This window comes from Anabas testudineus, chromosome 19, assembly GCF_900324465.2.
Source record: "Anabas testudineus chromosome 19, fAnaTes1.2, whole genome shotgun sequence".
NCBI lineage: Eukaryota > Metazoa > Chordata > Actinopteri > Anabantiformes > Anabantidae > Anabas > Anabas testudineus.
In genome coordinates, this window is record NC_046628.1 from 960,287 (window position 1) to 976,346 (window position 16,060).

A 16,060-nucleotide genomic window follows, 5' to 3' on the forward strand; every position below is an offset into this window, starting at 1 on the left:
TGCTGCAAGTCCCAGTGTCAGACTTTGGTCCAACACAGGGTCAGATTAAAGCCCTGTGGTCTGTTCAAGCCTGAGAGTCAAACTGTCCTAATCTAGGGGTGAGAAGCTTGTTTTCTATTGCTGTGTTTTGAGTAATGTAGAAATGAGTGGATTTATTGTTATCTATCGACACATATTTACACACAGACGTCTGTCAGTCTGCAGGATTGACCTGGAAGACAAACATGTTTTCCTGAACGTCACCGCTGTGTGAGGTTTAATGTTTGAGCCGAGTGCAGAGCAGTGAACAGTGAAGCAGAGCTTCCTGGTGACCGAGCCGCCGCCGCCGCCGCCGCTGCTGCTGCTGGTGAGTAGATCCACTCTCTAGATTAGTTAGAGTCACGTCGAGAAGTTGGAAACGAGGGTTTGGATGCAGGAATTGGAAGACGTCGCTGTTAGATCGGGGAAAGCTGCAGCGCAATGTTTCGATCACGTGACTGATCGCTTCTCTTGTCGTGCAGGCCCACTTCGGCTCCCATCTCATCTGTTGCACGTCCGTCTGCAGCCGATCGAGGATCGAGCATGGAGATTTCATTCGCAGGAAAACGAGCTCTGGTCACCGGAGCTGGGAAAGGTAAAGACAATCACACACCTACACAGAGACTGTACTTCTATAATAAACTAATCAGAGTGGTCCTGGTTTGTTAAACGCACATTACTCGCTGTTAAGAAGTGATCCACACATCTCTCACACATGCAACCACAATAAATGTATCATATGTAGTAAATGCACTAGATGAATAACATTCAACAGTCAATATATATCTACTAAAAAGATGAAAATAAACTCATTAGGTCTTTAATATCCACACATTTCCAGAAAAAAAAAAGAGATCAGGAACAATGAGGATGTGACAGTTAAACAACAATTAATAATCAAGTAAACAAGATTAGGAATGAGACATTTGGTAGTAAACAATATTTGGTGACGTGTGTGTTAGGTAGAAAGGTGACACTTTGTGACACTACTTTTACTGTGCATGCCTGTATTTCCATGTAAAAGCACAAATGGTTACAGAGTGTGAATCTCTCAGATACTAAATCCAAGGCTTCCCTTCATGTTTTATGGCACAGAAATGCAAAAATAAACATACTTCACATACTTTTTCTTGTCACTGTATAATGTTTGAATGAAGTAGTAAAAGCATGTGAACTGATCAGTGGATTTCAGTTGTCCATACACTCAAAGCGTTGTTGAAATTAAATGGAATAAAAAAAAAATGCTTTGTTTGTTGAGCACATTGTGACACAGCCTGTGACATGTGTGGAATGTGTGTGTGTGTGTGTGTGTGAGAGAGAGAGAGAGAGTGTGTCTTTGAGCTCTGGTGTCGCACGCTCTAATAAGTCTTTGTGTTTATGGATGTTTCGTGTCTCAGGAATTGGCAGAGCGACAGCTCTTGCATTGGCACGCTGTGGGGCAAAGGTCGTGGCGGTCACACGCACACAGGCCGACCTGAACAGTCTGGTGCAGGAGGTACAACTTAAGCACACACACACACACACACACACACACACACACACACACACACCCTGTCTCTCATTCACCAGGCTTTGGCCCATGATAATGGCTTTGACCTCTGACCTTTCCACACCGCTGATGTATCCCTCTGCACCCCCACTCCATCTCTCCAGTCTACTCTAATACACACTGCATGCTTCATCATCTGCTATTGTCTCTGTCCCTTATTCTCTTCTTCACCTTCATCACTAGTCAAGATGGAAGATTAACTTTCAGCCCGACTGACTTGTCTCTGATGTTTCTGCTAGACAGCAGATTTATAATAATCTTACACTTAAGCTATGGCATATAGTGTTACATCCTAAGTGCTCTAAGTTAAGTAAAAAACTGTCTAGCTGATCAGAGTTCTGGAGCAGAGGCAATGCTGCACAAATTCTGCAAACCAGCCTATATTACGCAGTGTTGGCTGCAGATGTAAAATAACACACAAACAAATGTATAACTGATGAAGTAAAACAACATTTAAAAAAGGCTTCTCTCCTGGAGGAAAGGTTTGTTCAGAGTTGTCTAAGCTTAGTGAGTCTGCTGAAGGTGCCAGGATTGGCTCAGGATGCTGTGGTGGGAGCTGCAGGAGAAGTGCATCACATTTCATGGTGATGTTCTATGATGTGAATTGAAGTTCTAGTGTAGTGTTTATTAATTATTAATTTCAAAAGACCATAATGCTTTGAATGTATTATTAATAATAATAATAATATTGAGTTACTCATTTTCTTATTATTCTTTACCCCTCTTTTTTTTTATCTTTCTTTCCTTCTCTCTTTTCTTAGTTTTATATTTTCTCTTTCATTCCTCTTTCCCAACTCCTGCACTTAACACTTTCTTTTGAGCTTAAAAATCTGAGTAACAGATTCAAAACCAAATCCGATTATAAATACTTAAAAAATAGTCTGCCTTATCCGTGAGAGCTCTCTTTTTCATAGGGGTATTTACCTATTCTTTGGCCTCCTGTGATCTCCAGGGGTGTCTCCTAGCCTTTAAGGGATTCACTTTCCTTGGCCTTGCACATGTTTCTCTCTGTCATCTTTTGCACAAAAATCTGTCTGAAACTCGTGGCCACTGATGGACTAATAGGCTCCCAATCTCTTTCACATAAAGTTTTTTTTTTCTGACCCTCCATCATTTCTGGAGCCTCCACAGCTGTGGTCCACCAGATTTTGGAATCTTCCATTAGAGTCTGCCTGACACTGGTGGAATCTTCTTTTTATTGTCTGCTGTTCTTTTCTCTCTCCTCTTTCAACTCACCCCAACCGGTCAAGGTAAATGGCCGCCTGTCATGAGCCTGGTGGAGGTTTCTTCCTCTAAAGATAGTTTTTCCTCTCCACTGTTGCCTAAAGCTTGCTCAAATGGGATTGTTGTGTTTTCTATATAATGTTTTATACAGTTATATCCTGTAAGGTCTTAAACCTTACACTGTAAAGTGCCTTGAGATCACTTCTGTTGTGATTTGGCGCTATTCAAATAAAACTGAACTAACTTTTCTTGAGGCAACCCTTTGTCTCCCAGCTAAGGCAGAATTATTACAACTCAATCTGTCAGAGGCAGAGGCTGTGGGTGCAAAGTAGATGAGCACACCAGAGACAGGCCAGACACAGGTTCACATAGGAAAATGGACTCACTGCTATTTCCTGTTGCCATCTTTGATCCCAGGTGATTTGGGCGTAGTCTATCTTTTTCAAAATACGAGATTAAAAAGTGGATTACATCTTTACAGTGGTGAGGCTTCATCTTCCTCTTCAATCTCCCAACATGTCTGCTTTTTTGCTTGCTCATAGTGTGCATCCATCACGCCTGTGTGCGTTGACCTAGCAGACTGGGAGGCCACGGAGGCAGCCCTACAGGATGTGGGACCCATCGATCTGCTGGTGAATAACGCCGGCTGTGCCATTCTAAAGCCATTTCTGGAGGTCACCCCTGACCAGTTTGACCAGTAAGACAAATATAAGATACTCTGATGAGTAGTCAGTAGATACAGAAAAAAAAATAGACAGTTTCATAATGTGATGATTAGGTGATTTATGTTAATTATGTTCTAAACTGTCTTTCATCTCCAGGTTATTCAATGTGAATGTGAAAGCTGTGCTACATGTGTCCCAGGTAAAAGAAGAACTCCATAAACTGTAGACAGTGTTAAAAATTGAATTTCAGAAATCAGTGATTGTGGCACTTTTTATTCTATTTGTATTTATTTATTCATTAGTATTGAAACATTAACAGTAAATTGATCTGATCTTAACCAAAATGAAAATACTGACACATCTTCATCATCAAACTGTTTCTGCTGAATCAAACCAAGCTCCCGTCTCTTCGGATTCTCTAGATATTGGCTCGTGGTATGAAGGCCAGAGGATCAGGAGGCTCCATTGTCAATGTGTCCAGCCAGGCTTCCCAGTGTGCCGTCAGAGACCACGCTGTCTACTGTGAGTTACAAGAGAACAGCTGTGTGCCAGTATTCACCTGGAGCCCGGGTGTATGTCCCAAGTGGCAGTAACTAGAAACTGTTTCAGGTGTTTCTGTCTTTGTGTCACTGTCACTGTTCAGGTGCCACTAAAGGAGCCCTGGACATGCTGACTAAAGTCATGGCTCTAGAACTCGGACCCTACAAGGTAGCATTGTTCTTTTTAATTAATTTAAGTCTCAGTCAAGTGGCCTTATGAGGACAAAGACAGGTTTGACTTGCTGAGTTCTTATATATCTTTATCCAGCTCTCTACTCTGTATTTCATGTTTCTGATCTCTAAAGTCTGATTACTGTTGTTAGTACCACTGCTACCACTTTATGCAATAAGATAGTAGGACCTATCTTGTTGCATAAGCAGAAGATAGTTCCAATCTAACATAATCAAATCCAGCTTATTTGTTTATCTCTGCCCTTTAGGATTAATTGCCCTAGAAGATATATAAACGTTTTGAGCTTGAATTGATTCAGTATGAGATTTGTAAACTGAGGTGCTGCTGTTGTGTTGTGATCAGATCCGTGTGAACAGTGTGAACCCTACAGTGGTGATGACTGACATGGGCCGCCTGGGCTGGAGCGACCCCAAAAAAGCCCAGACCATGATGTCGCGTATCCCTCTAGGCCAGTTTGCAGGTGAGACAAAAGAAGCTGTACATACTTAATCATAAGGTGATACCACTGTTTAGTACTTACTTTGTGAGCCTCCTTATCCTGTGCAGGTCACAGGGTGCAGAGACCAGCATGTTAGATGATGTGGGGTTAGAACACTGGACACGTCACCTGTCTGCTTCATAAACATTGTGAAGAAATAATTCAACATTCTGAAAAGTAAAATGTGTCTTTGAGAGTTAGATGAGCTGATGGACATTGAACTTTTCTGCATTCTCTGCACTGAAGCCTTGAATAATAATGGTCAGTGTTAAACTCTTTCAAGACAGCAATGTTTTGTCAGCATAGATAAACTAAATAATAATAATAAAATAATAATAAATGTAAGTTTTAGATGTGCAGTTACATGTTACAGCTCTTTGGATTAAGAGGGCAGTGCTGTTTCCTCCAGTGTCTGAGCCCATGGTGTAAATACACTTTATGAATGTGTCCATCCAAGTGTAACCTGAGTTCCCTGTGTGTGTGTGTGTGTGTGTGTGCGCGCGCGCGCAGAGGTGGACGACGTGGTGAACAGCATTCTTTTCCTGCTGAGTGATAAGAGCAACATGACTAATGGAGTCACTCTACCAGTGGATGGAGGCTTTCTGGCGTGCTGACCAACCTGTCTCTGGCTTCAGAAAACAGCAAGCACACTTAGATGAAAAGAAAAAGGAACATCACCTCACTGCATTAGACACCCAGAGGTCAAGTTGATTCACTAAATAAACTGACTGCACAGATCTCTGGTGGTATTTGTGCTTATTTGTCTGTAATATTAGACTAATATATTAATACAGTACTAGCACCAGATAGTGGGAAACTGCAGTTATATCCAGAGCATCTCCCTAATCAATATGGGGGAAAAAATATGCGCCAAAATGATCTGGAGATTCCAATAATAGACTATATAACATATATATAATAATAAATGAATTATATATATTAGGTTTTAAACCTTTGTTTAAAGATAATAAATAAATTACAACACAATAGTACCTTACATATACATTTGTATTTAGTATACAAAAAAATTGAAATATTTCACCACACAGACATGTGAAGTAATAAAAAATAAGACAAACAGCTGGAACAACTATACAAGTCATTTTACATTACATACGTACATGGTCAATGCATTTCATCATACAATTGCTCCTAGAATTACAGTGGGTCAAATAACCAGAGAACTTCCATGCAATAGTAGATTAGATTTTTTTTTTTTTGTTTGTTTTGTTTTGTTTTTTTTTTTTGCTGCGTTTCTCAGCTACGACACCTTAGCTTGTCAGGATCACGGGACATGATTCAACCACACAGCAATGCCAACCAAAGACAGCATGACAGAGTGGACCACAGTGCTGCATCTCACCACGTGGTGGAGACAGACACACTGCAGCCTGCAACCACACAGAAATGCATTACATAAAGGAATCTGCAATCGGTGTCGTTTGCGGCAATGACAAATTGCACAAAGACTGGCCCCTTTATTGTAGACTGTTACCAACACTTCTAACTTCAGCATGAGTGACTATAATCCTTTAGTTTGAACTGTTTTAGTTTTAAGAGCTAAATATTCAGGTACATTTACTGTAGATAGTTACTCATAATGAATTCCTTCTAAGAATTATTCTGTACAGCACTAAACTTTTTCTTTCTTTATGTCCACAGAGTGTTGAAAATTCGTGATTTACTACAATACAATATGAAATAGTACCAAAAAACTGGACACTAAAAAACTTGGCTTAAAACAATACTGTCTCTTAAGCACTACCCCAAACTGTCAAACAACAATGCCTTACTGATGCTGATAAGCGGTTGTCCACACAAACACCAGCGTTCATATACACGCTTGGGACAATCACTCACACACTCACAACCAGAACAGAGACACATTCTAAACAATGGGATAAATTAAGACTGAATATTTTATTACCCATGCAAGCTCCTCCAGCATCCCCACCCCTACCCATCCAGAGGCAGAATTCAGGCAGCAAGGTTCTACAGCCTCCACGTTTGGCATGCTTGTCTTTCATATGTTCACAGTTAGAAGTTACTTGAAGATGCCTGACTAAGATCAGACAAGTGTGTTCAAGGAACAAATTTTTTTTATGACCATAAAACAGTGGTTCCTAAACTCAGGCCACCCTGCCCTGTGCTCGCTGCTGGTTACCTTACTGATCCAGGTGATCAGCAGCGAGCACGGTGCAGGGATGCATGAGGACAGAGTTTGGGAACCACTGCCATAAAGGATACAGTCTGTCATTCCTGTCAGTAAAAACAACTTTGTACTCCTCCCTGCTAAAATATCAAACAGGGCACGACAAACACCATCTGATAACTGTTACCAATAACACACTATGCTAAGGGCAAAAATAAGCTTTTGGGCCCTATTAACCCACACTCCTATGACTTTGTCCAGTGCTACCACTTTTCTAACCTACCTGGCCCAGATTTTCTGTGTGGTACTTTAAATTTCAAAACAATGATCAGTGATTATGGAACATATTGACGCAACACGGATGACATCATCTGTTAAAACTGAGGCAAAAATGTAACCATAGGTCCCTGCTGAGGCCCCCCTTACTGCGATTGTGGCTTGTCCCAGACAAAAGATGACTAAATGTCATAGCTCAAAATGGGTGGTCCTACTGTTTCTCACACTGTAAGAGAGGTTTAAAGAGGGCCGTTATCATGACAGTATAACTAATTTAGGATGACTGTTGCTCAGTGTGACTGAAATTAAAAACTACTGCCCGTCCACATTGCAGCACATACTGATCTTAGATCAGGCACTGTGGGTAACATGCGACCTGAAGGTGTATTCACAGTTCACTTTCAATCTAGTCATTGATTCAAGCAAGCATGGCTGAGAGAGAAGAGATGTAATAGAAACCTTTGTCAGCCCTCATGGCAACTTGATGTGGTTCTGTGAGTACAGAGTAGTTGGACAGTCAATGTCTTTCAGAACCTGAACTATTCAGTGATGGTAAAAGAAAAATCTGATTAAATATTGGTCTTGTTGCCAATATCACTTGTATCAATATGTAAAGAAATTCATCTCGGCAGTGCACACTCACTCTAGTTTTTCTCTCTCTCTCATCCTCACAGAGACGTAGTGGTTGATGGTCATGGTGATATGGAGTCTAACAGCAGTTTCCTCCTCAGAACATGGTGCACCTCTTCCCCCTCTTCTTCACAGGCGGAGGGCAGAGCACAGCGCGGATGGCCTCATCGAATACTGTCTTCAGGCCTCGCTGGGTTAGTGCAGAGCACTCTAGGTACTTCACAGCCCCTGATGTCGAAGAAAAACAAGACATGATGGAAAACACAGTTCTCACTGCGAAGTGCTCAACTACAGCGACGGATCAGAGAAGACATGGAGACAGTTAAAAATCAATTTTAAGTTCCCAGAATCCTTCAAATTAAGTGTATGGATCCTTTAACAACACCCTTCCCTCTCCACGCACGTCTCTGGTATTAGAAGCGGGGAGTTATGACAAACAATAATGGTAGCGGAAGTGTGTGAGTACTGTAGTGCACAACCACAAATGCATTCAGAGAGAGGAACTGAAAATGTGTGAAATGAGTGAATGTGAACCCTTATCCCCATGGGTACAATTAATTGTGTTCAGACTACAAATGCGCACAAAAGACACCATTGCTGGGCGACAGATTGAGAAGGTACTATGAGCAGGCTTTTCACCCCACCCAACAGTGTGGACATGATTAGTGATGGCTACCTTGAAAGCACTTGAAAGTTTGTGAACCTTGTATTTGTGCATATATTTGACTTTAAATGTTATTTGATTTTATTGCAAGTTAAAACTAAGAAAATGTACTATTTTAAAAAAAAAAAAGCTTAGTTTGAAGCAATATGTCTCAAAGCAAGTAGGGTGGCAACAAAAGGCGAAAGTGTTCATTAATCTGTGAAATGATTAATGTTAGTCAACGTAAAATTGCGAAGACTTTGACTATATCATTGTCTACAGTATAAAATGTCACCAAAAGTGTGAGAGAATCTGGAGAAACCTCTGTGCACAAGAGACAAGGTTGAAACACAATATGAGTAACCATGATCTTTTAGCCCTCAGACAGCACTGCATCTACAACAGATGTGATTCTGTGAGAACATCACTGCAGGGACCATTTCTAGAGAACACAGTTTGTGAACACAGTTCACCATGCCATCCAAAATGCAGGTTCAAACTCTGGCATGCAAAGAAAAAGCCATTGTAAACTGAAACTGAAAAATGACGAACAAAAGTTAACAACAAATTAATCACTGACCAATTTTACGCCAGATATCTGTCCCACACATCTGTGTTTCCGGTCATACAATATGAACAGGCTGCGGAAACATTTCAAATGCTCTGTGGCAAAGTGGAAAACTGCTCTGTGGTCAGAAGCAATGTTCCTCTCCTAATATAAGTTTATGAGATTAGCAAATCTTTGCATTCTGTTCTTATGTAGACACACAATGTTTCAACACGTGTAACCAATTAGGAGTCGACCAACAACGCAAACAGCAAGAGCAGGTGTGTCATAGTCCAGGAGATCACGAGGAACCTCAGGGTAGCATCTAGGAAACTAAAGAGCTCTCTTACATTTATTAATGTCAGTGTTAATGTTCATGAGCCTAGCATCAAGAGAACACTAAACAACATATTCTGAACCAAAGTTCCCCTTGATTCCTTTGTTGGAAGGAATATGTGAACATTTTAGATCAATATTCACTCAGCAGTTGAAGCAATGTGATGTAATGTGTGTTTACAGTGTGGCAGATTTGCTGATTTATAATGATTTATAATGATAATATCCTCTTTACAGTATATATTATTTCACTTATTACAAACACCTCACCCACACCCCCATGACTCTCTACAGGACGAGTATAGGACGTATATATTTAATGGGATGCTATGTATAGCATCAAAAGCCAACATAAGACTGCAAAAGTTGTGTGGAGTCCTGCACAGCCTACATGCAAAGAAAAAAAAACATATATAAATAAGATCCACACATCAATGCCTTTAGTGGACCCAAGAACACTTAAGATGCACTAAAGTGAAATGGAAAACTCACAGCAACGGTAAAAAAAACAACAACTTTTACTACAAGAGTTGGTTTCCTCAGCTCCCAAATACTTACACAGTCTTGTTAAAAGAAGGAGAGACGTAACACTGCAGTAAACATACCCCTTTCCCAACTTCTTTGAAACAAATTCAAAATCCCATTTCTCAGTTTCAACTTGTCTTTGTACAATTTTCAATCAAATCTAGATTTTAAATTATCATTATATTGTGTTGTTATTAGCATTTTACACAATGTCCCGGCTTTGCTGGAAACGAGGTTGTACCAAACCTAGACAGTTGTATACACGGACACACAGCCTCACCAATCTCTCTCGCCATGGCCAGGCCCTGCGGGTAGGTGATGGGTGAAAGCTTCTTGTCTCGCAGCCTCTCAATGGTGTCCTTGTCATCTCGCAAATCCAGCTTAGTGCCCACCAGGATGATGGGTGTGTTTGGGCAATGGTGTCTAACCTCAGGGTACCACTGAGGCACATATGCATATATAAAGGACAAAGTCAATAAGAGAAGAGAGAGAACAGTTAGCTTGAGACGGAGGCAGAGCGTTGTGCGCCTGTTCCACAGTGACATTCAACATCATCTGAAAGGAATTATTGTTGCACGAACAGAGAATATCACACCACATTACATTACATGATAACAAAATCCTCTCAGATCAGAAGCAAACAGACTCAACAGAGGGAGGCTGGACCGTAAACAGAAGGTGATTTCATATGAGAGCGTCTTATGATGCTCAGCAGACCAAACCACCGGCAGCCATCACGCTCTCTCTGTGAGTGTCTAGACTTGTTCAGACCTCGGCTCACAACACGTCTCCGTACTACATCCTGAGGGAAAGGAGATCAAATCTAGAGTGTTCTAAGCCGAGGTCTGTACCAGTGAGGGCAGAGTTGTGATAAGCCAGGTGGAGCAATAGATGTGCCTCCTTGTGGTCAGACTCGGCATGGAAGGGGGTTGGGAATGGGAATGGGAAGGGGTCAGGGGTCAGTCAGCGTACTGACCTTAGCTCGGACGTTCTCAAAGGAGGCCGGACTGACCAGGGAGAAGCATATCAAGAACACATCCTGGGAGAGAACCAGAGAGACGGCTAGTTGAGAGTGAGATCTGAATGTGTGTGTGTGTGTGTGTGTGTGTGGGTATGTGTACAGGATGTGTGTATGGAGCCATATAAAGACAGTAACCTCTTCATTTGAGAGCTGTTCTCAAAGGAAAGAACATTGAGTAGTCAATGACTTTTTAACAGAATGATCTAACATCAAAATATTAAAGACATTTACTTGTCACTAAAAATAATTAAATATATGTGTTACGTAGGAAAATCTATTTATGCAACCTAACTGATATTATCAGCTTATAAAATCAGACGTTACAAGACGAATAGTTTGTCATTCCAGGAATACATATGTGATAAAATGTAATATTTGGCAAATTAACCTCCAAGTTACTACAGGCTATAAATTGTTGTCAGGGTTTGCATCATTGTGTATGCACGTCTGCATCCGATCTAAACAGTAGTCGACAGCCGATAGTTCTTCACTAAAGTTACTTGGTGTAAATTAGAAACTGCTAATTTCTACCAACCACTTTGTTGCAACACATCCTAACAGGTTCAAGAGGTTCGACCTGCCCATCCTGTGCTTTATTTGGCAAACATTTCATACCTATCACTTTAGAGTCCTTAGAAAGAGATGTTTTAAAGTTGAGCTTGGGTTTATTAGTGCGTTTACATGCACTCAAATAACCAGGTTACTCAGAGAAACCAGATTACTTTGGTAATCAGGGAACGAGTTTACATGCATTCAAGAAAGCTGGTTACTGGAAATCCAAGTATACATGCAGCAAAAGAGTAATCTGATTTCTCCTCTGCCCTGGGCTAATTCTGGAAGCATGGTCTGCAGATCTTAGCTGTATGGAGACAGAAAAAAAGGAAAAGGCCGCTGTTTTTGACACATGTATCAGGGAAGATGACCGACAGCGCTGTAAGAGACACACATAGACAGTTACAGTGCTCACAAGGATGGTATCAAACTAAAATTTGTCCACTCAGCCTTAGAAAGACATACACACATACAGTGCGTTTACACGGGAAATTTGGTTACCGTAATCGGGGTTTCTCCCAGAGAACTCAGATTACTCTGCAAAGTAAATGCTCAACTAGGTTTCTAATCGGCTTTTTACAAGAACTCATGTGCGATGCAGCCTCATTTTTGAAACCCAAATTCCAACTAAAACTGAAAAAGACATCTAAATAAGTCACTTTTCACAGAGAATTTCTTTCATTATTACAGTTTGTGCTGTAAAAAGGAGCACTGTGACTGTCTGTGTGTATCTCTTACAGCGCCGTCTACCATCTCCCCCGATTCACATGTTGGAAAAAAAAAGCGGTCTCTTCTTCTTTTGCATGTATACTTGGATTTGGCTCTGAGGAATATATCCTTTGAATATCATAAACAATAGCAAGACGTGTGTGTGTGTGTGTGTTTCACTGGGGGGAACGAGTTTGAATACCGTCTGAGGGTAAGACAGTGGTCTGAGCCTATCGTAGTCCTCCTGTCCTGCTGTATCCCAAAGGCCCAGGTTCACTGGTTTTCCATCCACCATCACATTAGCAGAGTAGTTGTCAAAGCTGCAGGAATGATATTACACTGAGTATGAAAGATCATAACTGTGTTATATGTGTTACAACCTGATTGAAGGTCCAAACTGCAACAGCTGAGCTGTTTACATGGTAACTTAGCTAAAAAAGACTGTAAAATGGGTCAAAAGATAGTAAATGAACTATAAGTCATTGTTTTGTTTTATGAACTTCAAACCGCAGCAGTGCTATATTACTAAAAATCTGAAATATTACATCAGATCAATACCACCTAAAACAGCTAGAGACTTTAAATTGCAAGCTGCCATGGTAACAATTCATATTTTTGCAATGGAGACCCTGAGGTGCAGAACACGCCAACTAAAAATGTCAATGTCATTACTGATAAACAACGTTCCAACATTTCAGAAAACACAATGACACAAGTGAAAACAGAACATTTCAGGGAGGGTATTCCAGAAAGCACATGAGGGGACAAACTGGTTCCAGAGTGGCCCCAACTCTTTGCTAAGGTTTGCCCATACCCTTTATGTAACCTCAAATGATGTTGTGCTTTGTCGCATTCTGTGTTTTCAAATATTTTTTTGTTGCATTTTAGGAAATACTGAAACTACACATGCAACTTACAGTTACATGTAGCAAGGCTTTCTGTTTTGCACCAAGGCCGCCATATAAAATGAGTACTTCCATCTCGTAATCGTGCAAATGTGTGCAGTGATGCAGTGGTTTACTCACACAGTGGGGATGTATTCACCGGGGAAGGCATTGGTGGTGTAGCTAATCAGCAGACAGGTCTTACCCACAGCCCTGAGGAAGAGCAACAACAGAGAATACATGAGCTCAAATGTATAATACAGCACCATGCTCCAAAATAATCTGCATAGACTGTAAGAGCACATCTTGCCTCATACTACTCTGTCCCACAGACACTGGCCTACATTCATGCCGCCTGAGGGACACAGTGGTGCCCTGTGATGCACACACACACACACACACATGCAGAGACACAACACAATCTTTCCTTTGCTCACATACAGTACCCATAAATCCTCTGATTTGAGGTCAATGAGTTATTGGCATTGGGATGTAGAACAGGACAGAGAGGGGGAGAGTAGTAGTGGACAGAGTTAAAAGTAATGACACTGACAGCTTCTTTTCATATTTACATGTCAAATAAGGAAGAAGAAAGTTTTGGGACTCATATGACACAGTTACTGCAACGTCCATATCAATCTTGTGATACACACTTGCCCCAAAAGCATTTTTTTATTACGAAAGGTGTGGCTAAAAAAATGTCAATACAATTTTCTGGTTGTCACAAACCCTGCAAATGAAATGTTTTATCACCAGAATTTCAACCAATTTGAAAGTAGCTATAAAGTGTGGACAGTAAGAAAACCCTCCTTAGTATGGCTTTGTTTGAGGTTTATATATCTCTGGTCCTAGGTCTTGTTCTTCTTTCCCTTTTTGATTTATAAATACAGACCACTGCCACCTGCTGGTGTAGGGAGTTATGTCATTACTGCCACTCTTTGACCCATATAAAGGCTGTCAGTCTGCATCATCTCTAGTTCTTTAATGATAGTGTTGGGTGTCTGCCCTTTAAATCCATCTGTATCCAAAACGTTTAAGTAAAAACTTTAAAGTAAAGGTGGTCGCCTTTAAAGTGCTCGGCTTCAGCACGCCAATTAATTCAGATTGAACATTCCCTATTCAGACCAAACGATGTTGATTGTTGCGAGTTGCGAGGGAGGGTGGAGGTGTGTGTGTGTGTGTGTATTTCTGTGTGTGTGTGTGTGTATATTTCTCGAAATAGACTCACAGGAAACCAAAATTGATCTAGAATCCAAAAGAACATTGTATTATCAGTTATTTAAAGATTGTAACATACTTGTCATTAGCTGCACACAAAAATCAATGACACATTATGTCATTTGATGTTTCTTACCATGTGTGATCCTTGGCAGTTCAACCAATCAAGCACTGCACAACTAGCAAACGTGTAGTCTCAAAGGAAATGTCTGTTTCAGTGGTCAACAGTAGTACTGCAGTCCAAAAAAACATTTTCCCACAGACCACCATTTTAAAAGAAAAGATAGAACACAACCAACTAAAACTAAAGTCAGTGCTTCTGTTTTATATTATAAAGGTTTAATTCACAAAGACTGTAAAATGTTTCAAAAGCTTATAATTACAATAAAAAAACGCACGTGACATCATGTCCAATGTAAAAACTCAGATCAAACATGAAGACTGAAGCATTCAGCCACACAAGTGTGGACAACAACCCAGGAGCAGGGAAACGTGCACTCAGCAAGCAGCTTTCACTCAGGGGCCATTAAATCATTTCCCACTGGATTTAATAAAGGTGTTTTGAATCTTTAAGTCCTGTATCCACTTATTTATAGGAAGCCGTCGTCTGTACAAGTGACCTTTTCACACAATTAGTTGTGACTCATCTTGTTAGGAGTTACTGAGTTAAAAAACGCATGTATCCTGTTCAACAGTGAGACAGCAAGGAAAGAAAAAACACAACTGGCCCCTGAAACTAAAGCAGCTAAATGGAATTCAGCCATCATTCATTTATTATTTACACCCGTGCTGTTTAGTGTCATGGACACAGGCTGCAAACAGCCAAATGGTCAAAATAACAGAATATGTGCTTCTCAGCCCTGAACGCATCCTCACACACACATTCACATGACATATGACACACACCCTACAACATGTTTTATGCTGAGTAAAGGTCTCCTCTCTCCATTCAGTCGAACCACACCTTCAGCCCCTGCTACTGAACACCTACAGCTTTCAAACTCCACCTGATTCATTGCACAAATGTTTTCCAAGCTCGAGCTGAGACCACCCTGATGCCATCATGTGGAGGGATGGAACCCTAGAAGTGTATCGATTCAAGCAGGATGGAAGAAAATGCAGATCCAAATGCCAGAAGATCCACATGTAGCCGAGGGGGGCTGTGGATGCAGTAAGGAAGAGGGGGGGTCACTGGAAGCACAAACAGAGCAGCGGGGCCTGTGCCACTGACCGGGCCACGAATTCCTTAGCGTGCATCAGCACTGCAGCCTCCAGTGGCCTACGAGGCGTGTAGGTGTTCCCGCATAGCATCCCGAGGCGCTCCGCTCCCGCACCGTCACAAAGAAGCGGAGGGGGGCCACGCAAGCACCGTGAGAGCGAACGCAAAAACGCACAAACGACAAGATCTGTCGAGCATGAGGGAGCGGAGCCCGGAAAAGCAGGGCGTCGGACACATCGGTGCGCCCCAGCTCCCGTCATCATCTATCCGCGGACTCATCACTGAAACACACGAGGACAATTCGCAGCTGTTTCTCTTTTTTTTTTTTTGAAGCATGCTCTTACCCGTCGCCCACCACCACACATTTGATCGCTTGCATTTGTACACGAGGAAGCTGGAAGCTTATCTGGAGCCGGCGCTGGAGGTCTGATAGGTTTTGACGGTGCGCTGAGGTCTCGGAGGAGAGTAGCGGGCCAGTCCGCTCGGCGATGGAGCCGCAGTGAAAGGGGTCGATGACGAGCAGAACCGAGCGACTCCGGAGATGGCCGAGTGAGTTTAAAGGTGCATAGACCAGAAAGGAGGAGAGCCAGTAGAAAAAAAGTACAAGTACCTTAGAAAAAATACAATATCAATAATAATAATAATGCAATTATTTATGAATATGTGAAAATATACAATTTAAA

General features: G+C 41.4%; 2 protein-coding genes across 4 annotated transcripts; one reads left to right on the top strand and one right to left on the bottom strand.

Annotated features, from left to right (window-relative positions):
- Window positions 1-232: 232 nt before the first annotated feature.
- Window positions 233-5,404, top strand: dcxr (dicarbonyl/L-xylulose reductase). 2 transcript variants are annotated; one of them, XM_026350574.1, is made up of 9 exons: window positions 233-346; window positions 501-613; window positions 1,416-1,513; window positions 3,334-3,488; window positions 3,613-3,655; window positions 3,879-3,978; window positions 4,100-4,164; window positions 4,531-4,648; window positions 5,177-5,404. In XM_026350574.1, exons 2-9 carry the CDS (start codon window positions 562-564, stop codon window positions 5,278-5,280), a joined length of 735 nt encoding a protein of 244 aa, XP_026206359.1. In that variant the 5' UTR covers window positions 233-346; window positions 501-561; the 3' UTR covers window positions 5,281-5,404. The 2 variants fall into 2 exon arrangements, with proteins under 2 accessions (XP_026206359.1, XP_026206360.1); XM_026350575.1 differs by lacking the exon at window positions 5,177-5,404 and adding an exon at window positions 4,735-5,155.
- Window positions 5,405-5,665: 261 nt separating this feature from the next.
- On the bottom strand, window positions 5,666-15,901 carry rac3b (Rac family small GTPase 3b). 2 transcript variants are annotated; one of them, XM_026352033.1, is made up of 6 exons: window positions 15,722-15,901; window positions 13,082-13,153; window positions 12,259-12,376; window positions 10,752-10,814; window positions 10,056-10,215; window positions 5,666-7,952 (listed from the first exon to the last, which is right to left on the bottom strand). In XM_026352033.1, exons 1-6 carry the CDS (start codon window positions 15,754-15,756, stop codon window positions 7,822-7,824), a joined length of 579 nt encoding a protein of 192 aa, XP_026207818.1. In that variant the 5' UTR covers window positions 15,757-15,901; the 3' UTR covers window positions 5,666-7,821. The 2 variants fall into 2 exon arrangements, with proteins under 2 accessions (XP_026207818.1, XP_026207820.1); XM_026352035.1 differs by lacking the exon at window positions 10,752-10,814.
- Window positions 15,902-16,060: the final 159 nt, after the last annotated feature.